The sequence below is a fragment of the Neofelis nebulosa genome, chromosome 7 (genome assembly GCF_028018385.1).
Source record: "Neofelis nebulosa isolate mNeoNeb1 chromosome 7, mNeoNeb1.pri, whole genome shotgun sequence".
In the NCBI taxonomy this organism is placed as follows: Eukaryota; Metazoa; Chordata; class Mammalia; order Carnivora; family Felidae; genus Neofelis; species Neofelis nebulosa.
This window is the reverse complement of record NC_080788.1, coordinates 21,295,548-21,319,079: the sequence shown is the minus strand read 5'-3', so window position 1 is coordinate 21,319,079 and position 23,532 is coordinate 21,295,548. Positions and strand designations below refer to the sequence as shown.

At 38.4% G+C, this 23,532-nt stretch overlaps 1 protein-coding gene across 4 annotated transcripts in view; it reads right to left on the bottom strand.

Annotated features, from left to right (window-relative positions):
- The window catches only part of ENTREP2 (endosomal transmembrane epsin interactor 2), a 463,593-nt gene that overhangs the window by 33,915 nt on the left and 406,146 nt on the right, over positions 1-23,532 (bottom strand). For all 4 annotated transcript variants that reach the window (XM_058736804.1, XM_058736807.1, XM_058736805.1 and 1 more), the window contains one exon: positions 570-677. In XM_058736804.1, coding sequence (XP_058592787.1) covers positions 570-677 — 108 coding nt within the window. The remainder of the gene's footprint in view (positions 1-569; positions 678-23,532) is intronic.

Here is a 23,532-nt window from a genome sequence, read left to right as displayed (position 1 = left end):
CTTATCTTTCTCCCTTGGGAGCAGCAGTTCTTCGACTGTAAGACCCTGGCCAGGGTGGTCATGAGGGCCAGCCAGTGACCTGCCAGTAGATTATGAGCTCAGGGTTAATTAGGAAGTCTAAAAAGCACAGATGAGCAGTTTTTCAATTTGAAAAGAACTCACCTCCCTTTATTAAAAGAGAACATTAAAGCTTGAAGAAGCCACATCACTCTGGAGGTGCTGGGCCCAGAGGATGTCTAGGGCTACAGGATTGTCACTAAAATTATTCAGGGGACACAGTAGAGGCCATCTAGAGGGGCATGAGGGTGGCCGGACTCTGTTAACATGCAGCTCTGTTAACATGCATTCAATGCCTAAAATAAATATGTTAATGGCACCAAATGTACAGGTTCTCTGTCTTCCAGAGGGCAGCATGAGGTGGCCTCCATGGACCCTCAGGGCCTATCATCCTTGGGGTTTCTGGTTGGAAGCTAGAAGTGTCCACTCTATGTTGGTTTCAAACTGGCTGGAGGAGAAGGAGGTCAGGCTAGCCATCTTGAGCGTGCTTGGGAAGGAAGGGGGCCACTCACCATCTGCAGGACATCAGAAGAGACCATCTGCATGCAGCACATGGCTGTGGCCAACGCACACACGATGGTGGAGAGGACATTGAGGGCACACACGCTGAAGAGGAGATCCTGTGAGAGAGAAAAAGGCAGAAGAAAGTCAGTCTCATCCTGACAACCCAGAAGGCAGATCCTTAGCATTTCCATCAAGGTCCAGAAAAAGTGTGGCCAATTGTTATCCACTCCATGGAGGTTTTGTTTTGTAGCTTTTTGTTTGCTTCATAATCAAAACTGGACTTTAATAGAGACACATCTGTTTATTCTTCTACAATGCTGATCGAATTATTAGATACTAAATGATGTATTTCACAATTTTGATCATGATTAGGCAGTCACTGTCTAAGAAAATCTTGGAATCACCAGCATTTAAGTGGGTGGGCAATCTTTATTAATTATAAAATGTATCTCAACATTTTTAAGTATTTAATAAAATGCCAAGCTTGCTTGCTTGCTTCCTTCCTTCCTTCCTTCCTTTTCTTCCTTTTTACTATTTATTCATTTTTGAGAGACAGAGAGAGACAGAGCACGAAGAGGGGAGGGGCAGAGAGGGAGAGACACAGAATCTGAAGCAGGCTCCAGGGTCTGAGCTGCCAGCACAGAACCCTACGTGGGGCTCGAACTCATGAACCATGAGATCATGATCTGAGCCGAAGTCAGACACTTAACTGAGGAAGCCACCCAGGCACCCCTAAAATGCCAAATTTTTAAATTAAGCTTTTTACCTTGGGGTAATGGTAGAATCACATGCAGGTATATAAGAAATAATACAGAGAAATCCTGCATACTCTTTACTCAGTTTCCCCCATGGTAGCATCTTACAAAACTATAGTGAAATATCATAGCCAGGATTGATGTGGATGCAGTCAAGAAGAACATTTCCATCATCACAAGGCTCCCTGCCCCATGTTGCCCTTTCATTGACCAACATACCTCCTTCCCCCTGTTCCAGCTCAACCCTTGTCAACCATTAATCTGGTCTCAATTTTTATAATTTTGTCCTTTCAAGAACCATATACAAGTGGAATCATATAGCATGTAACCTTACTTTTTTCACTCAGCATAATCCCCTGAAGATTCATCCACGCTGTTGCACGTATCGTAGTTCATTCCTTTTTACTGTTGAGCAGTATTCCATGGCTTGGATGTACCCAGTTTGCTCAATCAGGCACCAGATGAGAAATATCTGGGTTGTTTTCAGTTTGTTGGCTTATACAAATAAAGTTACCGTTAACATTTGTGTAAAGGTCTTTGTGTGACCATAGGTTTTTATTTCTCTGGGAAAAATGTCCAAGAGTACAGTTGTTGAGTCACATGGTAATTGAATGTTTAGTTTTATGAGAAACTGCCAAATTGTTTTCCACAGTGGATGAACCATTTTACGTTCCTACCAGCAGTGTATGAATGATCCAGCTTCTCTGTTTCCTTGCCCACACTTGGTATCACCATTTTTATTTTAGCCATTCTGATAGGGAGTGTAGTGATATACCAATATGGTTTTAATTTGTATTCCCTTGATGGCTAATGCTGCTAAACATCTTCATGTGTGCTCAGTTTTTTAAGTTTATTTATTTATTTTGAGAGAGAGAGAGAGAGAGAGAGAGAGAGAGAATGAACATGGGAGGGGCAGAGAGATAGAGGGAGAAAGAATCCCACACAGGCTCTGAACTGTCAGCTCAGAACCCATGTGGGGTACAAACTCATGAACCGTGAGATCATGACCTGAGCTAAGTGAAAACAAGAGTCAGACGCTTAACCAGCTGAGCCACCCAGGCAACCCTATGTGTGCTCATTGGATATCTATGCCCTCTTAGGTAAAGTGTCTGTTCATACCTTTTGCCCATTCCCCAAATGCACTGGATGCATTTTTATTGAGTTTTGAGAGTTCTTTTTGCATTTAAGATCCTGCTCTTTTGTCAGATATGTGGTTTGCAAACATTTTTTCCCAGTCCATAGTTTGTCTTTTAATCCTCTTCACACAAGTTTTCACTGAACACAAGTTTTGTAAGTTTCATGTTCACAAGATCCAGCTTACCAATTTTACTTTATGGATCATGCTTTTGGTGTCAAGTTTAAGAACTTCTGTCTAATCCAAGATTGTGAAGATTTCTGGGTTTTCTTTTCTGTTCCATTGATACATATGTATGTTTTTGTGCCAGTACCATAATGTTTTGATGACTATAGCTTTGTAACACAGCTTGAAGTCTGAAATTGTGATGCCCCCAGCTTTGCTTTGCTTTGTCAAGATTGCTTTGGCTGTTCAGGGTCTTTTGTCCTTCAATGCAAAATTTAGGACTGTTTTTAAATGCTGATGGCATATTGATAGGGATTGCACTGAATGTGTAGATTGCTTTGGGTGGTATAGACATTTTAACAGTATCTGTTATTCCAATCCATAAGCATGGAATGTTTTTCCATTTCTTTGTGTCCTCTTCACTTTCTTTCATAAGTGTCCTATAGTTTTCAGAGTATAGATCTTTTACCTCTTTGGTTAGGTTTATTCCTAGGTATCTTAGGGTTTTTGGTATAATTGTAAAATGGGATTGATTCCTTGATTTTTTTTTTCTGATGCTTCATTATTGGTGTATAGAAATGCAACAGATTTCTGTACCTTGATTTTATATCCTGTGAGTTTGCTGAATTCATGTATTAGTTCTAGCGAATTTTTTGGTGGAGTCTTTCAGGTTTTCTACATAGAGTATCATGTCACCTTTGAATAGTGAAATTTTGACTTTTTCCTTCCCAGTTTGGATGTCTTTTATTTCTTTTTGTTGTCTGATTGCTGAGGCTAAGACTTCCAGTACTATGTTAAATAGTAATGGTGAGAGTGGACATCCCTGTCTTGTTCCTGACCATTGAGTAAAAGCTCTAATTTTTTTCCCCAATTGGGTATATTAGTTGTGGATCTTTCATATATGGCCTTTATGATGTTGGGGTTCATTCCATCTATCCCTACTTAAGAATTTTTATCAAGAAAGGATGCTGTATTTTGTCAAATGCTTTTTCTGCATCTATTGAGAGAATCATGTGGTTCTTAGCCTTTCTTTTATCAATGTGGTATAGCACATTGATTGATTTGTGAGTATTGAACCATCAGTGAAGCCCAGGAATAAATACCACTTGTGGTGACTAATTATTTTAATACTGTTGAATTAAATTTGCTGGTACCTTGTTGTGAATTTTTGCATCCATGTTCAGGGATACTGGCCTATAATTCTGTTTTTAGTGGGGTCTTTTTCTGGTTTTGGAGTCAGTGTAATCGTGGCCTCCTAGAAGAAATTCGGGAGTTTTCCTTCCATTTTTTTTGGGGGGGGGAGGACAGTGTGAGAAGAACAGGTATTAATTCTTCTTTAAATGTCTTGTAGAATTACCCTGGGAAGCCATCTGGTGACTTTTGTTTGTTGGGAAATTTTTGATTGCTTATTCAATTTCTTTTCTGGTTATGGGTCTATTCAAACTTTCTATTTCTTCCTGTGTCAATTTTGGTAGCTTGTATGTTTCTAGGAATTTGTCTATTTCTTCCAGCTTGTGCAGTTTATTGGCATATATTTTTTCATAATCTCTTATAATTTTTGGTATTTCTGTGGTGTTAGTTGTGATCTCTCCTCTCTGATTAATGACTTTATTTATTTGAGTTCTTTCTCTTTTCTTTCTGACAAGTCTGGCTAGGGGTTTATCAATTAATTTTATTAATCTTTTCAAGGAATCAGCTCTTGGTTTCATTGATCTGTTCTGTTTTTGTTTGTTTCTCTTTCGTTTATTTCTGCTCTAGTTTTTATTAGTTCCCTTCTGCTAGATTTAGGTTTTTATATTGCTCCTTTTCTAGCTCCTTTAGGTGTAAAGTTAGGTTGTGTATTTGAGACTATTCTTGCTTCTTGATACAGGCCTGTATTGCAATATACTTCTCTCTTGGACTGCCTTTGCTGCATCCAAAGGGCTTGGACTTTCATGTTTTAATTTTCCTTTGCTTCCATATATTTTCTAATTTCTTCTTTAATTTCCAGGTTAACCCATTCATTCTGTAGTAGGATGTTTTTAACCTGTATTTGTGGGATTTCCAAATTTTTTCTTGTGGTTGATTTCAAGTTTCATAGTGTTGTGGTCTGCAAATATGCATGGTATGATCTCCATCATTTTGTACTTGCTGAGGACTGATTTATAACCCAATATGTGATCTATTCCAAAGAATGTTCCATGTGCACTTGAAAAGAATGTGTATTCTGCTGCTTTAAGATGGCATGTTCTGAATATAACTGGTAAGTCCAACTGGTCCAGTGTGTCATTCAAAGCCATTGTTTCCTTGTTGATTTTCTGCTTAGATGATATGTCCATTGTTGTAAGTGGGGTATTAAGGTCTCCTACTATTATCTATTATTAATTATCTATTATTATCAATGAGTTTATGTTTGTTATTAATTGATTTATATACTTGGGTGCTCTCAAGGGGGGGGCATAAATATTTACAATTGTTAGATCTTCTTGATGGACAGACCCCTTAATTGTGGTATAATGCTCTTCTTCGTCTCTTGTTACAGATTTTGTTTTAAAATCCAGTTTTCCGGATATAAGTATGGCTACTCTGGCTTTTTCTTTTTTTTTACATCCATTAGAATGATAGATGGTTCTCCATCCCTTCACTTTCAATCTGCAGGTATCATTAGGTCTTTATAAAATAAGTCTCTTGTAGGCAGCATATAAATGTGTCTTGTTTTTATTTTTATACATTCTGAACCCCTATGTCTTTTGATTGGAGCATTTAGCCCATTTACATTCAGGGTGATTATTGATAGATATGAATTTAGTGCCATTGTGTTACCTCTAAAGTAAGTGTTTCTGGTGATGTTCTGTATTCCTTTCTAGTCTTTGTTGGCTTTGTTCCCCTTTTCCCCAAAGAGTTCCCTTTAATATTTCTTGCAGGGCTAGCTTAGTGGTTACAAACTCTTTAGTTTTTGATTCTCTGGGGAACTCTTCATCTCTCCTTCTATTCTGAGTGACAGGCTTGCTGGATAAAGCATTCTTGGCTGCATATTTCATATTTTCCCATTCAGCACATTGAATATATCATGCCACTCCCTTCTGGCCTGCCAAGTTTCTGTGGACAGATCTGCTGTGAATCTGATCTGTCTTCCCTTGTAGTTTAAGGACTTTTTCCCCTTGCTGCTTTGAGGATTCTTTCCTTGTCTGTGTATTTTGTGAATTTGACTATGATGTGTCTTGGTGATGGCCAGCTTTTATTGAATTTATTGGGAGTTCTCTTGCTCCCATGTGCTTCTTGGATTTTCACATCTGTTCCCTCCTCAGATTAGGGAAGTTTTCAGCTATAATTTGCTGAAATAAACCTTCTGCCCCTCTTTTTCTCTCTTCATCTTCTGAGACTCCTATGATATGAATGTTATTATGCCTTAAGGAGTAACTGAGTTCCCTAAGTCTACATTCATGATATAATACCTTTATTTTCCTCCTCTTTTCAGCTTCATTATTTTCTATAATTTTATCTTCTATATCATTGATTTGTTCCTCTGATTCGTCCATCCTCCTTGTCTTGGCATCATTCAGGCTTGCATCTTGGTTAGTGCATTTTTAAATCATGCTGCCTGCTCCCGGGTTTCTGCCCTCCTTCCCCACCAGAGCACTGCTAAGCCAACCAGGCACAACCCCAGCAGCAGCGTGGATCTCTAAAACTTTAGTCTGTTGTGTATAAAGACTTGAAGTATTCAGCCCCTCTCCTTTTCCCATCAATGGTTTTTAGGAAGGGTTTTCTTGTGCAGTACCCTCTGCATTTTCACTCTTTTTTCAGTCTTTCTCTCTCACTCTTCTTGCAATGATCAGGGTTTCCTCCCCTCCACAGCACCCACAGTTCTTTTCTCCTTCAAATCAACTTCCACAGTTCCTACCTTCCATGAGGTGGTCATTTTTCTACTTGTAGATGTTCAGCCTTGTTTTCTCAGTCCTCAGATCAATTCCTTGGGTGTTAAGAATGATTTGATATTTATCTAGCTGTGTTTGAGGGATGAGGCAAGCTTAGGGTCACCTTACTCCTCCACCATCTTAACCACTCTCTCCTGGATTACTGTTATGGTAATTTTGGGGTAAATATCCAGTAATGTGATTACTGGATCATAGGGTAGTTCTACTTTTAATTTTTTGAGGAACCTCCATACTGTTTTCCAGAGTGGCTTCACCACGTTGCAATCCCACCAAAAGTGCAAGAGGGTTCCTTTTTCTCCACATCCTTGCCAACACTTGTCATTTCTTGTGCTTTTGATTTTAGCCATTCTTACAGGTGTGAGGTGATATCTCACCTCAGTTTTGGCTTGAATGAAATGTATTTCTTACATAAGAAGACTTGAAAGTTGAAAATTACTCCTTGATCGTTAGGCTGCAAAACAGATGTTGTATTAGCAGGCATGAAAACGACATTACTTTCCTTGTGCATCTTCATCAGAGTCGATCTGTCTTTAGAATCTTTGAGGCCAGGCATTGACTTTTCCTCTCTAGCTATAAAAGTCCTAAATGGCATCTTCTTCCTATAGGCAACTGTTTCTTCTCCATTGAAAATCTACTATTGAATGTAGCCACCTTCATCAATGATCTTACCTAGATCTTCTGAATAACTTAGTGCAACTTCTACATCCACACTTGTTGCTTCACCTTGTACTTTTATGCTACAGAGACTTTCCCTAACCTCATGAAGCAACCTCTTCTAGCTTCAAACTTTCTGTCCGCAGCTTCTTCACTTCTCTCAGTCCTTGTAGAACTGAAGAGAGTGAGGGCCTTGCTCTGGATTAGGCTTTTGCTTAAAGGAATGTGTGGCTGTTTGATCATCTATCCAGCCCACTAAAACTTTCTCCACATCAGCATTAAGGCTGTTTTTCTTTCTTAACATTCATGTACTCACTGGAGTAGCACTTCCAATTTCCTTCAAGAACATTTTCTTTGTATTCACTAATTGGATGACTGGTACCAGAGCTCTAGCTTTTAGCCTATCTCAGCTTTCAACATGCCTTTTTCACTAAGCCTAATCATTTCTAGCCTTTGGTTTAAAGAGAGAGATATTCAGCTCTTCCTTTCACTTGAACACTTAGAGGCTGTTGTAGGGTTATTAATTATCCTACTTTCAATATTGTTATGTCTCCGGAAAAAGGTAGACCCAAAGAGAGAGAGAGAGAGAGAGAGAGAGAGAGAGAGAGAGAGAGAAAGAAAGAAAGAGAGAGAGACAGCACACACCAGAGAATGGCTGGTCAGTGGAGCAGTCAGAACACATACATTTATCAATTCAGTCTGCCATTTTATACATGGGCATGGTTTATGGTGCCCCAAAACAATCTTAACAGTAAAACATCAGAGATCGCTTCTCACAGCTCACCATAAAAAATATAATAATAATGAAAGTCAAAATATTGTGAGAATTGCCAAAAGGTGACAGAGACATGAAATGAACAAGTGCTGTGGGAAAAATGTTGCCAGTAGATTTGCTTGATGCAAACAAACCTTCAATTTGTAAAAAAATACAGTATCTAAGAAGTGTAGTAAAATGAAGCACAATAAAACAAGGTCTACCTGTAAGGATATGGCCTCAAATTCAATTTTACTCATTCAAAAATGTACAAAATACTGTACATACTCAAAAAGCTATCAGGAAAATTGGATCTTTCACCTGAAAGACCATGGCACTAATGAGGTTAGTTTCAGTGATCTAATCAAGGGATTGACAAATCCTCAAGAGGAGGTGGGAAGTATTGCATTTCCTGACATGCATCATACATGCATGAGGTATGTGTCCACATGACTTTCTATTCTGGGAGCATTCCCAGAATGTAATTCCCTTTACACATGAACCCACGTGTTATCTATCTCATCCTTTAAGAAAGTTCCCCACTCTCCTGTAAGTCATTATGATCACAAAGTCTTTCTGCAATCCCTTTCCCACTCATTTGTTCTCAAAGCTGACTTGTAAAATAGCCAAAAAGGAGGGTTATTATATTATAGGGGACAAAGTTAACATACCATGTTTAAACAAATACCCAAGGTTAAACTGTTCAATGACAATGTGAAGACAGAGAACTGAGTCTCGTTTTTCAGATTTGTTAGGCAGAAATGAGCAGGGCTCAGTCTAAGGCTAATTATTCCTCACTCCTGAGGGAAAGCTGTGTTGATTACTCTGAATAATGTGGGAACAAGTGCTACTCTCAGACCTGTGTGAGCACATCTGAGAATAGACACTGTTCTCTAAACCTTTTCTGTGGTTCTTTCCCTAGACTCCAATAGTTTCTTTACGTGCATGGGCTAATCATTACCCAACTGAATACTCCAGAGGGAACCTCTAAAGACTCCAGAGTTCTCTCCCCTCCACTATCCTGTCCTGGGAACTCTAGTCCCTAGGCTTTAGTCTCCCTAGGACTTTCAGCTTTGTGTCCCCAACTCAGGGAGTCTGTAGGGATCCTCCTGAGTCCCCCTTCCCTGATCTGTGACCTGGAGTCTTTTGAGGCTGTAAGCTGGGACATTTACTGACCATATTGCAGGGATCACTGTCCTTCACTGTCTGATGTTCAATGTCTTCATATTTTGTCTATTTTTTGGGGGGCGGGAGTGGGTGTGGGGAATTGTTTCAGGTGGGAGACTAAATCCAGTTCCTGTAATTCTGTCTTGGCCAAAAGCTCTTGGTGGCTTTTTTTTGTTTGTTTCAGTTTTCTCAGCGGCTGTAGCAGGGCTTAGACATCTGCCTTAAGTCTTCTGTGCAACATTACTATGGCCATCTCAAGTGTCATCCCTGCTCCTGCAGCCACTAAGGATGGAGCAGGATGGGAGCTCAGTTGTGGAAAAGAGCACACAACGATGTGGTTGGAAAAAGGCTAAGGAGGTTTTTTTTTATTTCCTAAGTGATGAGATATCTCTGAAGATGTGTGATGTTGGGAAAAAGATAATGTAAGCTATTTTCACAAACGATGGAGAGAAACACCTTTTGCAGGGCCTACTACCATAGAAACTGGGATGTAGCAGGTGCTCAATAAATATGTGTTGAAATGAGAGACTGGAAACATGGGGGTAACCATTTTGTCACTGCTGCAGAGGAATGAAACCAAAGTGCATGGAGGAAGCATGGAGACCGGGAGTCTGAGAGTGACTCTGAAGCTAAAACCAACAGGGCATGGCCATTGGTTGGGGGCAGACTGGAATGTGGGAGAAGAATGGGTAGGAGATGATTCTGAGGCATACATTGTGAGTGGGAGCATGAGATGCCAGCAGTTGTGCCAGGGACCTGTGAGAAAGCAGCAATCTTCAAAGGAGAATAACCAATGTGGTCTGGGACATGTAAAGCTGAGCTACCAGGAGCCTGCCCACACAGACGTTACTGATCAGTTGGAAAGGCGGGTCTGGAGCACATTATGGAGGTCAGGACTGAAGATGTGGACTAGGTGTCATCCCTACAGAATCAAGATGTGCCTTCACCTGTGGGTGCCCTTGATGTATCTGATGGCCTGGGGTTCACTCTTTCCCATCTCCAGACCTACCAGACCACAGGGGATTAGGTTGCTCCAGACTCCCTGGAGAAGAGGGCATTCTTGGATGAAATTATCATCCTCCCCTTAAAGACACACCAGAGAATAACCTCAGATAGTATGTATAAATCTTAATTATATATTTTTTATCTCTCAGGAGGCAATTCAAAATTAGAACCAATATAGTGACATCTCTTAATGTACCATAACCAAAAACATAAACAGTACCTGAATTTTGTCCTCAATCTAAAAATTTCAACTTTATTGACCACATATTCCACTGTCATTAAAATGAATGCCCTTTTAAAAAGAACACTAATTTTGTATATACTCTCATTTGCAACCACATAAAACCACTCACACACAAAAAACACAAATCACAACCTTTTTTGAATATGCATCAGGAGGCAAATGCCACTTTATGTCTCATGGCGTATATTCATTTGAAACACACACCAGAAAGACGCCTTCTTCCTCCTCTTCTTCTTCTTCTTCTTCTTCTTCTTCTTCTTCTTCTTCTTCTTCTTCTTCTTCTTCTTCTTCTTCTTCTTCTTCTTTCTTCTTCTTCTTCCAGCTGTTAAAATGTTTGGCTTTCTTTTCTTTTTTCTTTTTTTTTTAGATAACTGTACATCACCTGGAATTACGTTTATGTGTTTCTTTGGAATTCTCTCTCTGGCTTAAGTAATGCCTTTACTTCTGCTCTTTGACAGCTTTATCAAGAATCCTCTATAAGTACTGAAAGCTGTGCTCTATAAAATATTTTTATAAGGTCATTCAAAATGGCAAGTGTTAAAACAGGGTGCATCTTTCACTGTGGATACTAAGTTTGCTGTCAGCCATTGTGCATACTTCCTCTAATAAAACTAGGAAATCATGTATATAACAAATCATGTATAAAACAAAACCAAGAGGAAATACTTAGGTAAACTTACATGTGATGAATTCTTTTAAAATTCTCTCCAATCCAAGTAAATTCTGAATATTAATAACACGATTAACAGAGGAAGGTGACAGACATGATAAATTATGCATTAAAAAACATTAAAAATCCAGGAGTTTGATTCCTTTGGTTGTTTGAAATACCATTGTCCAGAGGTCAAATGATCTTACATTCATTTCTATTAGCTCCTTGACCAGTTTTTTTCAACATTTTTTTAATTTGAATAAAGAAAGAGATCCCATTATCAGCCAAAGTGTAATGACAAAAGGTAAGGAAAGGCTCATGGTATAAAAATTATACCATAGCCAATGAGACCACAGCCAATAGTAATTGTAAGTGTGTTATAATTGGGAGTTGGGTTTTATCAGAATTATCCTATTGAAGCTTCCTAATTACTCGATGCAGGGGTAACTATATCAGCGGGTCTTTCATGGAAGGAAAGGGATTCAAATGTTGGGGAAAAAAGGATGTTAGAAAAGCTGGGTGGGAGTGACGGAGAGTATGACCAGAAACAACATGTGTTGCCATCCCATTCTGTGTTCCAGGTGGGGACGGCCAAGCTCAGTGACTTCCAGAGCTTAGAACCTCCTGCATTAAAGCACAAGGTACACTCATTACTGGGCTGCTCTGCTCTGAGAACAAAGCAAATATGTGAAGATTTCAAAACTCTCAACACCATTCTCACGTCACCAGCTTGAACTTACATATCCTCCGTAGGTCCTTCCCATCTGTCCCTCCCCTCCCAAATTCAGTGCCTATCCAGCTCAGACCTTCATTAACACCTATGTCCCTGGACAACTTACCCCATTTTCACAACCACTCTCTTCCTCTTCTGACTCACCCTGCCCAGGAGGAGTATTTAAAGGGCTTCTCTCATTACAGTTCTTTCTTATCTTTCTTTGTCTCTTGGATCCAAATGTGATTCTGTTTTCAAGGGCCAGGTTGAATCTCATTTCCTTCAGTATCTTCTCCAACAGCTGATATCACAGAAAATTTTTCCTCTTTTGAACCCACAGGGCAACCTGCACCATATATTTTCTATTGCACTGTGATGTTAGACACTGGTCACAGACTGTTACCTGACATGTAATGTGATCTGTGTTGGAAGAGCCAGTCTGCTCTGGGTCCTGAGCATGCCTGCAAGTTCCTGCTGGGCATGCCAAGAAGATAAACATTGACAGCTCTTTACCCTGCCTATTTCCCAGGGTTGTGTTTGCAACAAGCAAGCTTGAAGAAGGAGGTAACTGCCCCTAGACAAAGGATGGGTTTATTACAAATGCATCACATTCCCCAGGCTCAGTGCTTCTCTGCCTAATGTAGTTCACTGCATGTGCAGGCATCCATGATGGATCCTTTGTATCATCCCTGAAGACTTGGGCACAGGGAACTCACACAAACCAACATGAAGCTCAGGCTACTGCTTTCACCATGAATAGAAAGTCCTTTGTCTCTGAACCATGAGTCTCACGTCTTCTGCCAGAGAAGTAACAGTTAATTCTAACAGGCTACTTTGTTAGCTTGAAAGCAAGTAAAATCTCAGACTCTGCACAGTTCCTGACAGTATATTTCCGTCTTCATTTTGAGAGGGCATCATGAACAGAGAACGAGTCTTCTGCTCTTCTCTATAGTAGAATATCTCATTCAAAACAAATGACTGGTAAACATTTGTTTGATAATGTATGGGATATTTCATTATTCTATTCTGAATTTAAAGTTCAGACTGGAAGGAAATGTTATGCTTAATTTCCAAATTTCCAACCACACAAAGAGAAAAATTCATCATCACCAAAACAAATTAATGGATGTGCAAGACTCTGTATCTGTACAAACACTTTTGTTGGTAGTATGATCTTTGTGTGTGTGTGTGTGTGTGTGTGTGTGTGTGTGTAAAATTTGTGACTTCTATTTTCCATAAAATTTCTCAAGTGACGAGTTACATCCTGGAACAGATCCCAGGCCATTTAATTTGTCTCTGTAGAAAGCAGTTCTTGCAGACAGAGGTTTTCGTGGCTGGCTTGAATACTGATCTTAGAAAAGGAGCTAAAATTAGGCTGTCATATGGAGAAGGTAAGTGATTCATGGAGGAATCTGCAAAACTTGTAATTTCAAGATGCAAACATTCTACTTAGGATCCCTACAAATTTAAGTGAATTTTGGCCTTGCTTTGGTCTCTCAGGCACCATCAATAACACAAATGCTACCAGGAGAGGACAGGTTTGCTTCTCATACAATATATGCTGTTTGTTCAATGGCACTTTTAACTTTGAGCAAGGACTCATGAGGAGATTTACACTCTCCACAATGGTGCAGAACTGCACCTTATTTGCCAATTCAAAACCTGTTCTCTGCCCTCTGAAGCAATAGCTTTCAGTTTTTAGTTGGTGGATGTAAATTGCCTATGTAACTATATAAATAATTGTAATTTATAGACTAATTATTTTCTTATAATTCTATCAAGTTTTAAGATCAAGAAAACTGTTTGCCATGTTTCTGAAATTTAAGGAAGGATAATCAGGTAAAAAATAAATTTCTCTCTTTGTGTGTGTTGCATGCACCATATGTGTATCTCTCTCTCTCTCTCTTTCTCTCTCTCTCTCTCTCTCTCTCTCTCTATATATATATATATATATATATATAGAATGAATTTTCCTGTTTTCTTGCTGTTATTGATTTCTAGTTTCATTTTATTGTGGTCAGAAAAGATACCTTGTATGATTTCAATCTTCTTAAGACTTGTTTTGACTTAAGACTTGTTTTATGACCTAACTTGTAATCTATCCTGGAGAATGTTCCATGTATTCTTGTACTGTTGGGTGAAAAGCTCTGTATGTATCTGTTAGGTCTATTTTGTTCAAGTCCACTTCTTTATTGATTTTCTGTCTGGATGTTCTATTATTGAAAGTAGCATATTGAAGTCTGCTATTATTGTTTTGCTGATTTCTCCTTTCAAAGCTGTCAATATCAATTTATATACATAGGTGCTCGATGTTGAGTGCATATATATTTACAACTGCTTTATCTTTCATTGAATTGACTTTTTACCGATGACGTTCATTGTCTACAAACAGTTTTGGACTTAAAGTCTACTTTGTCTGATATAAGTATAGCCACACTGCTTTCTTTTGGTTACCGTTTGCATGGAATACCTTTTGCACCCCTTCACTTTTAGCCTATGTGTGTTCTTGAATCTAAAGTGAGTTTCTTATAGGCAGCTTACAGTTAGATACTGCTTTTTTTTTTTTTTTTTGTACATCCAGCCATTCTGTATTTTTTTTTAACTGGGGATTTAGTCTATTTAGTAATTATTGATAGGGAAAGATTTACTATTGCCATTTTGTTAACTGTGTTCTGTTTGTCTTGAAGGCCTCTGGTCCTTTTTCCCTCTCACCACTGTCTTCTTCTGTGTTCCAGTTTGTTTGTTTGTTTTGTAGTGATAGGTCTTGAATCCTTTCTCTTTTACTTTTGTTTAACTTTTATAGGTATTTTCTTTGTGGTTACCAAGAGGCTTACATAAAATATAGTTATTAACAGTCTACATATTTTATAAAATATAACTTTCTTTATATTCCTTTATAACATATATTTTTCCTATAAATTCTGAATTTCTAAAAACTGTGATTCTAATTAGTCTCTAGCTTTAAAACAGTGTCAAACAAAACATTACCATATATTTATATTAAAGAAAAAATAAACAAGTGTTGTCAAGAAATCTTTGGACAAGAAAAAGGTCTTTGCACACATCAAAATGTACCATACATCTACGATCACAGAATAATGTGACACTGATAAGGAACAGAAGAGTATAGATGCAGATCCTTGTAATAATGATGGTGCATTATATAACCCATGTTGGAATAATTGGCTATTTAAAAAAACAAATAATACAAATCTAGATATGAAAAGGATGAGAGAGGAAAATTCGTTCTTGTGAACATAAAGGCAAAAACGCTAAGCAAATTACTGGAAACCTAAATCCAATGGCATATTAAAAAATGCATTATGACCCAGTTTGGTTTATTCCTGTATTTTTAAATTATTTTTTATTTTGGAGAGAGAGAATGAGAGACCACATGAGTGGGAGAGGGGGGCAGAGGGGGAGAGAGAGAGAAAGACAGACAGAGAAAGAGAGAGAGAGAGAGAGAGAGAGAGAGAGAGAGAGAGAGAGAATCTCAAGCTGACTCCATGCTCAGTATGGAGCCCAAAGTGGGGCTTGATTCCATGTTGTGATCCCATGACCCTGGGATCATGACCTGAGCTGAAATCAAGAGTTGGATGCCCAATCAACTGAGCCACCCAGGCACCCTATTCCTGTATTATAAGGATGTTTTAACATAAGATAATATATTAATGGAATTTACCACATTAAATGAGAAAATCATATTTAATCTCAATAGATGCAGAATAGCAGTTGCTATTTTATTTATTTCAACACAAGTTTAAAAGCTCCTAATAAACTAGAAATAGATGAATGCTCCTTTAGGTTAAGAAGCCCTACAGCAAATATCAGGAAGGAGATGGGGATGGCTAGCATTATCACTTCTATTCAACACCATATAGCAGATCTCAACCATTAGAATAAGTCATTAAAAAGAAATAAACTGTATACAATAAGAAGAAAAATTTCCATTATTCCCAAATGATTATTTACATATAAAACCCAAGAACATGTTCAAATATTTAAATTAAATAATACTATTGAGAAATATTGCTGGATAGAAGAGCAAAGTGCAAAATTAATTGCATTCTCATACACCAGCAACAAACAGCAAGTATGATTTTTAAAAAAATATATGACTTATAATAGAAACAAAATGTACTTAAGAATATAGAAAAATGGAATAAATGATAAATAGCATATTGATAACTAAAAAACAATGAGATACAGCTTGAGAAGGATAGGTATTAACTCTGCTTTAAATGTCTGGTAGAATTCTTCAGGGAAGTCATCTGGCCCAGGACTCTTATATGTTGGGAGATTTTTGGTAACTGATTCAATTTCTTCCCTACTTATGGGTCTGTTCAAATTTTCTATTTCTTCCCATTTGAGTTTTGGTAATGTGTGGGTGTTTAGGAATTTGTCCATTTCTTCCAGGTTGTCCAATTTGTTGGCATATAATTTTTCATAGTATTCCCTGATAATTGCTTGTATTTCTGTGGGATTGGTTGTAATAAATCCATTTTCATTCATGATTTTATCTATTTGGGTCCTCTCTCTTTTCTTTTTGAGAAGCCTGGCTAGAGGTTTATCAATTTTGTTTATTTTTTTCAAAAAATCAACTCTTAGTTTCATTGATCTGTTCTACTCTTTGAGTTGAGGTGCTGTGGGGGAGAGGGAAAGTGGGTGATGGGCATTGAGGAGTGCACTTGTTGGGATGAGCACTGGGTGTTGTACGGAAGCCAATCTGACAACAAATTATATTTAATATAAAAAATAAACATTCTGTCTGATCACAAAAAAAGCAAAACAAAAAAGACTCACTTTCAGTAATATGTTAATCTATGCAAATTAATTTATATATCTAATGGAATCCCAATAAAGATCACAACAAGGTTCTGTGTATGTGTGTGCAGACTAAGAGGATGGCACTAAAATCTAGATAGCAGAGCATAAGACCAAGAATCGCCATGGCAGACTTCCACTTCAGGTAGTACTGCTGGAAGATTTCTTGAGATGGTCCCTCCTGCTACAGAACAGATTCTGAACAACGCATTGTTCTTGATACATTGCTGACCTTGCAGAAAACAGAGGCGATCTCCAAAGGCCTCCTCATTTTCACTCCTCCTTCCAAATTAAAGGACCAACTTGTGAACCAAACCTGGAGCTACAAAATGTGAGCAGAGAGCAAGTGTAGAAACAAGATTGTCCTAAGAGTAACTGCTAACAGCAACATCGAGATTTGGTTCCTTGGGCTAGCAGTAAGAAGTGTCAGTTGAATAGAGACTTCAGAATGAAGTTCAGACATTCAAAAGAAACTAAAGTGCTCAGCAGTTCCTGGCCTCCAAGAGAGGAAAGATGAAATTCTCAATCAGAAATCATCCTGTATATGAGGGTATGAGCCATCTACCAGTGGGAGGCATAGAAAGAATAAATTACAGATTTAGATTCTAAATGACTTCAAATACCAGGATTATTAGACATGGGGTACATGGAATAGCTATGTACAAAATGTTTAAGAAAATATTAACAAATGGAAGCACAATGATGAATAATGAATAGAGATGATCTAGAATGGACAGGTAGTTTTTTTTCAGCTGGAGGTCATGAGTATCAACTCTTATCCAGATACAACTGAAATAAATTTGGACTTTATTTCTTTTATCTCCATTTGCATGGAATAATAGTTCTATCATTGATTTGGAGTATGCTGATACTTTATTAGTTTATTAAGAGTCATTATCCACTATGCTATTGGTTTGTGAAATTCACGAAGCAAACCAGTGTTAAATAAATTATGAAAAAACAAAAAAATGAACAGGTAGATTTAAAAACTATTTTAAAAGTTTCAACAGAGAGTCACCTGAGTGGCTCAGTTGGTTAATTGTCTGGCTTTTGGTATCGGCTCAAGTCATGATCTCATGGTGGTAAGATGGAGCCCCACGTCAGGCTCCAAGCTGAGTGTGGAGCCTGCTCAGGATTCTCTCTCTGCTCCTCCCCTGCCCACTCCTCTCTTTCTCTCCTCAAAATAAATAAACATTTTTTTTAAGCTTCAACAGATTTGCTTAGTTTTGCTGGCTAAGGGCAGAAGTAAGATTTCAAAGATTTAACCTCTGGTACAGCTTGAGCACCAGCCAACCAGACAGAGCCCAGCACTAACACCAGTGGCCCCAGGGTGCCAGCCATAATGCCCTAGTGGTCCTCAGATTCAGGGAAAGGCTCAGGACAGAGGGAGTGATAAATATCAAATGTAAGGACTACATATTAACACTCAAGGGAGGAAACAACAGCTTCACTTTGGAGTAAGTTTATAAGCCTAAATTCTTACCACATATCAAGACTTATCATGAAACTATAGCCACTAAGACAGTGTGGTACCAAAAGAGGAAAAATAAAAGATTTGTTTAACTAAACAGAGTAGAAAGCCTAGAAAAAGATGCAAATAAATATTAAAATGAAGCATAACAGATGGAGCAAAGATTTTTGTGAAAAGAATGGACTATTCAATAACCAATGCTAAAATAATTGGCTATTCGTACATCATACTCAAAAATCATTGCCATATGGATGAAGGACATAAATGTGAAAGGGAAAATTAAGTAAAATACATATATGAGAATAGCTTTATGTCCTCAAAATACGGATGGGTTTCTATAACGAAACAAAAAAACAAATCTCATACAAATCAATTAGAGACAAATAACCATAAAAATACAGGCAATAGACATGAAACTCAATTCTTAGAAGAGGAAACATAAATGATAACTATCTAAAAAGATTATCTATTTCAGTAATAACTGAGAAATCCAAATTGAGATCATAAAGTACCTTTCCTACAACTGCTAGACTGACAAAATATATTTAAAAATGCTAAATGCTGGAGATGTGGATTGATAAGGACTCAAATTTCTGATGGTAAACAAATTTCTGATGAGGAAACAAATTTCTGATGGGAGTAAAAATTGCTACAATCACTTTGGCAAATAACTGGGCATCATCTTCTTAAGTTGAATATTTGCAACAATCATATTCCTGAGACTGTTGCCATCAGAAGCTCTTGCCAAATGTACCATGAGACATATGCACAGGTGTTCATTCAGACAAGTATGGTTACTAAGAATAAACAACTAGACCCACCCAATGTCATTCCACAGGGGAAGTGAGGAATACATGGACATTCACAGACAGAATGTTCCACAGCCACGAAAATGAATGAAGTACAACTATACACAACAACATGGATAAATAAGTAGTAAATGCTTATACAACATTATGTCACTTATAAAGCAAAGCACAGAACTATAAACAGTATTAAATGTAGGCATATGTACCTATGTGATTATAAAAAATCAACAAAGGAATAAAAAGCACAAAATTCAAGATGGTAGTTCCCTTTGCTGGAGAAGCACACAGGTAGATGCCAAGGATTGGTGACATTCTAGTGAGTCCCAGGTGTTTATTATTATGCATTATAATCTACATAATACTCTATTGTTGTATCCATTATGGCATTAAAAGATATTAAATGGAAATTAAAGAAAAAAGGGTGAAAGGATATGCCCTCATAAGATATCAAGATCTATTATAAAAGCAGAGTGATAAAATGCCGAAAAATAAACTAAGGGAACAGAAGAGTTAACAAAAAGAACTACGTGTATATAGAAAATTTACATATGGCAAATCAGTAGAAAAAGGATAGAGCGATAAATGGTACTAGGATATTTGTTTATCCATACAGAATCATAATTAATTTCACAACCAATCACAAATGCGAATTTAAAAAAATCTAAATCTGAAAAACAGAACTCTACAACTATTAGAAGAAAAAGTAAGAGATTATTGTTATATCTTTGGGAAAGGAAAGTGTAGTCAATACTCATTTTTTAAAGTTTATTTATTTATTTTGAGAGAGAGTGACAGTGTGAAAGTGGAGTAGGGGCAGAGAGAGAGGGAGAAAGAATCCCAAGCAGGCTCTGAACTTGAACTCATGAACCTTGAGATCATGACCTGAGCTAAAACCAAGAGCCAAACGCTTAACTGACTGAGCCACCCAGGTGCCCCGGTCAATTCTCATTATTTGCAAATTCCATATTTACAAATTCATGTACTTGCTAAAATTTATTTATAACCCCAAAAATCATCTGCAGGGCTTTTCTGGTCATTTGAGGACATGCACAAAATTTGAGTTGCCTGCCATGCATATTTCTCAGCTGAAGTTGACCAAGGAGACATTCCATCTTCTTGTTTCAGTTCTCACACTGTAAACAAGTATTCTTTTTGTGGCCTAAATAGTGCCACATTTTTTGTTTCTGCTTCATGTTGGTGATTTTGCTATTTAAAATGTACCCCAAGCAAGGTGCTAAAGTGCTGTCTGGTATTCCTAAAGTGCGGGAAGGCTGTGATGTGCCTTATGGAGAAAATATGAGTGCTGGATGAGCTTTATTCAGGGATGAGTTATAGTGCTGTTAGCCTTGAGTTCAATGTTAGTGAATCCACAATATGTATTAAATAAGATGTCTTTAAACAGAAACACACATGAAACAAGGATCTGTACTGATGGGTTGATCAAAATGTCTTGACCAGAGGCTCATGGGAACTCCATATTTCCTCTAGGAACAAAGGTTCGGTATTCACTCATTCAGTGTTTGCAATGACTTTATAGAACATCAGCACTATGAATAGCGAGAATCAAGTGTATTTGCTAAACAAGACATAAAAGGCACAATCCATAAGGAAAAGATTGATAAATTCAGCTACATTGAAATGTTAAAACTTCTCTATGACAAATGACATCATAAAAAGGTTAAAAAAAATCTGTCTACCTACCTATCTCTATAGAATGAGAATACATGCATACTTACAAACACACAAATAAAGGATCAGTATTCAGGATATTTAAAAAACTTTTAAAAATGAAAAGACAACCCAATATAAAAACAACAAAAGATATGAACACATATGAGGCAACACATTGGCCCTTAGCATGTGAATGTTTCACCTCTCTGTGGTCAGAAAAATGCACATGACATACTTAATGAGATACTCTGTTCCTCTTCGTGATGGCAAAAATAGAAGGCTTGGCAAGGACATAGAGAAATGGGGATCCTGAAAGAGCACTGGCGGGAGTGCACGTTAGCACAACCACTCTGGAGAATGACTCAGCAATACCTAGCAAAGTGGAAGATGCCTGCCAGAAATGCCACCCCTAGAAACATTTCCTAGAGAAATGCTCACACAGGAGCCCAGGGACACATGTTCAAGGGTGTGTAGAGCAATACTGTCTGTAATGAAAACATCTTTGAAAGAGTCCAGATTTCCTTCAACAAGAGGAAAGGTAAATAAGTATTGGTATATCCACACAATAGAAGACTGAACAGTAGCAAAATAGAGCTCTACGCACCGACATAGATGACTTCCACAAACCATATTCCACATAAGTTAAAGGTGACTACAGATATATTAAATACCATGTATAGGAATCTCAAAACATGCAAAAACTGAAACCATCATTTAGGGACACAAATACATGCAGAAAAACTGTGATGAACAAAAGGATGGGGGACACAAGATGTAATTGTGGAGAGGTGCTTTTACTGAACTGAGAGTCCCTTCTTTTCTAGTACATATGACTGCCACATGGGAATTAACTGTATCATTTTCTAAACCATTCTGTGTATCTTAAGCATTGCCTAGTAAATAAAAAATGTCAGTAAGGAGCCTATACAGTGGAACCCTCTACAGCACTATAAGAATGAGGTCCACCTGCACACATATCTATGCAGGCATCCATCCATCTCTGTCGGTCTGGGTCCTGGCAGTACACAGCTGGCATACTTGAGTACTAAGTATTGAGACTGACTGGAGAAAATTTAATGAATAATCTCTGTGGACAGGGTTGATTAAATCAATGAAGAAAGGCACATCATCCAGCAATGAGCAACAATAGGGAGCTGTTAGTACCCCAGGCTACGAAGGAAGGAAGCCATGTTAGCTGGACTCAGCAAAAGTGTAGCCAAGAGAGGGAACCCTTGCACAAGACCTGGGGCTACAGGTAAAAGCCCACAGTTTCTCTCTGAGCAGGAGAGGATGGAAATAAATGTCCTGACTTCTCTTCCCACCTTCCAATATCTTGCTGGTGCTTCTCACTGGGCAAACCCAACCAGATGCCAGAGGAATGGAGTCTGAAGGACATAGGGGGTCATCCTTGAGGGGCCAACGCAAGACTGAGAGAGAGTGGATAATGGATGGAGGGGCTGGGGTAAAGAGAAATAACCAATATTCAGTAACTAGCATATCTGTTATCTATTTATGTGATATATTAATTGAAAAAAGCCAAGTTGCTAATATACTATTAACACAGCTCCTGCTATGTGTTAAAATATTTACATATATAAGTGAGTGTTGTGCAGAATAAAGTCTAGAAGACAATGTATCCATTGTAGTATTATCTATCATCTATCAATCACCTATCTGTCTAGTTTTTAAAACTCTCACAATGGTGAGGTATTGCTTTTACAATGAAAAACATTCAGTGAAGTTCTTTTTTAAATCAATGGAATATTAAGGAAAAGCCCTAAAATTTACTGTATAAAATTCCTCTTGGAATAATTTTGGGAACTGTCATAACTCTCTACATTCTGGAGACTACATTCAGTCGGTCCTAATGCTATAAGTTTTCTTGAATAAATGCCAAGATAATGTAAAAATAGTTGACGGGGAAAAGAAAAACCAATGGATTACAAATTATTTAAACCAGCCTTCCAGGCAAGAGAAGTTTTATTGGCAATGATCCGTTTTAGATGTTTTGTCCACCAATAATAACTTCACAACAAATGCTTTGAGAAGAAAAGCACTGATAACCGATGGTTTGTCACTGGCTATTCAAGGCGAAGTTGGGACAAGAAAGCCAATGCAGAGCAAAGCTGCCTTCCTCAGACACAGGGCTTCAGGCTGAGCTGAAGTTCAAAGAATGAGCGTCTGTCAAATCTATTTAGTGGTGGTAGAAGTTTGGCATCTTCCTGACACCATGTCCGGTTCTGAAAACAATTCCACTGGTAACATGAGGGTGCTAAGCCAGTGTCCAGAGGCTGGCAAATTCTTCCTCACCAGTAAAGGACACAGCCACTCTGGGGTCACATCCTGGCTATTGGAACTTAGCGTCCTCATGGCTCCTGAGCCACAGAGCCACAGAGCAATGGGGGGGGGGGGTGATGAATTTAGGGGCATGGACTGCTGTCAAGATGAGAGAAAGCATGGATGACCCTCCGAATAAGGGAGAAGACAGGGTAACACTGATGCCATGGGAAACCAACCCCACCATGTACACAGAGGCGACCACAAAAGCTGAGGAATCAGCCTCGTCAAGGCCAGGCAGAGCAGGCCCAGCCCTGATAGAAGAAGAAGAACAAGGCTACTTCCCTCATCCCTTCACCTGCCAATACCCCAGAGAGACCAGCCCCCAGATGGAGGGGACGGAGCCGGTCTCACTCCACAGCTGCTAGGGTGGAGAGAGTCGAGAGGGACCATGGAGAAGGGGGCACTAAACTGTATGTGAAGATTTGAAGGGGACCAAACTCAATGTCAAAAGCTGAAAGTGACCAGAAGTTAGAGAAACTGCCCAAGCAGTGTCATTTAAGACAGGAGAGTCCACAAGGCACTGCTGGAGGCAGTGATGGACACCCAAACACTCAAGTCACATGAAAGAGCTCTGTAAGTCATGTGACCCAATGCCTATGGAGGCAGCGTGAGGGGTGGCTCAGAGGGGGTGATTAGGTTCTTACAAAACGTCTCAAGGACTCCAACTCAATCAGTCATCGCTTGAAACAATGCCCCATG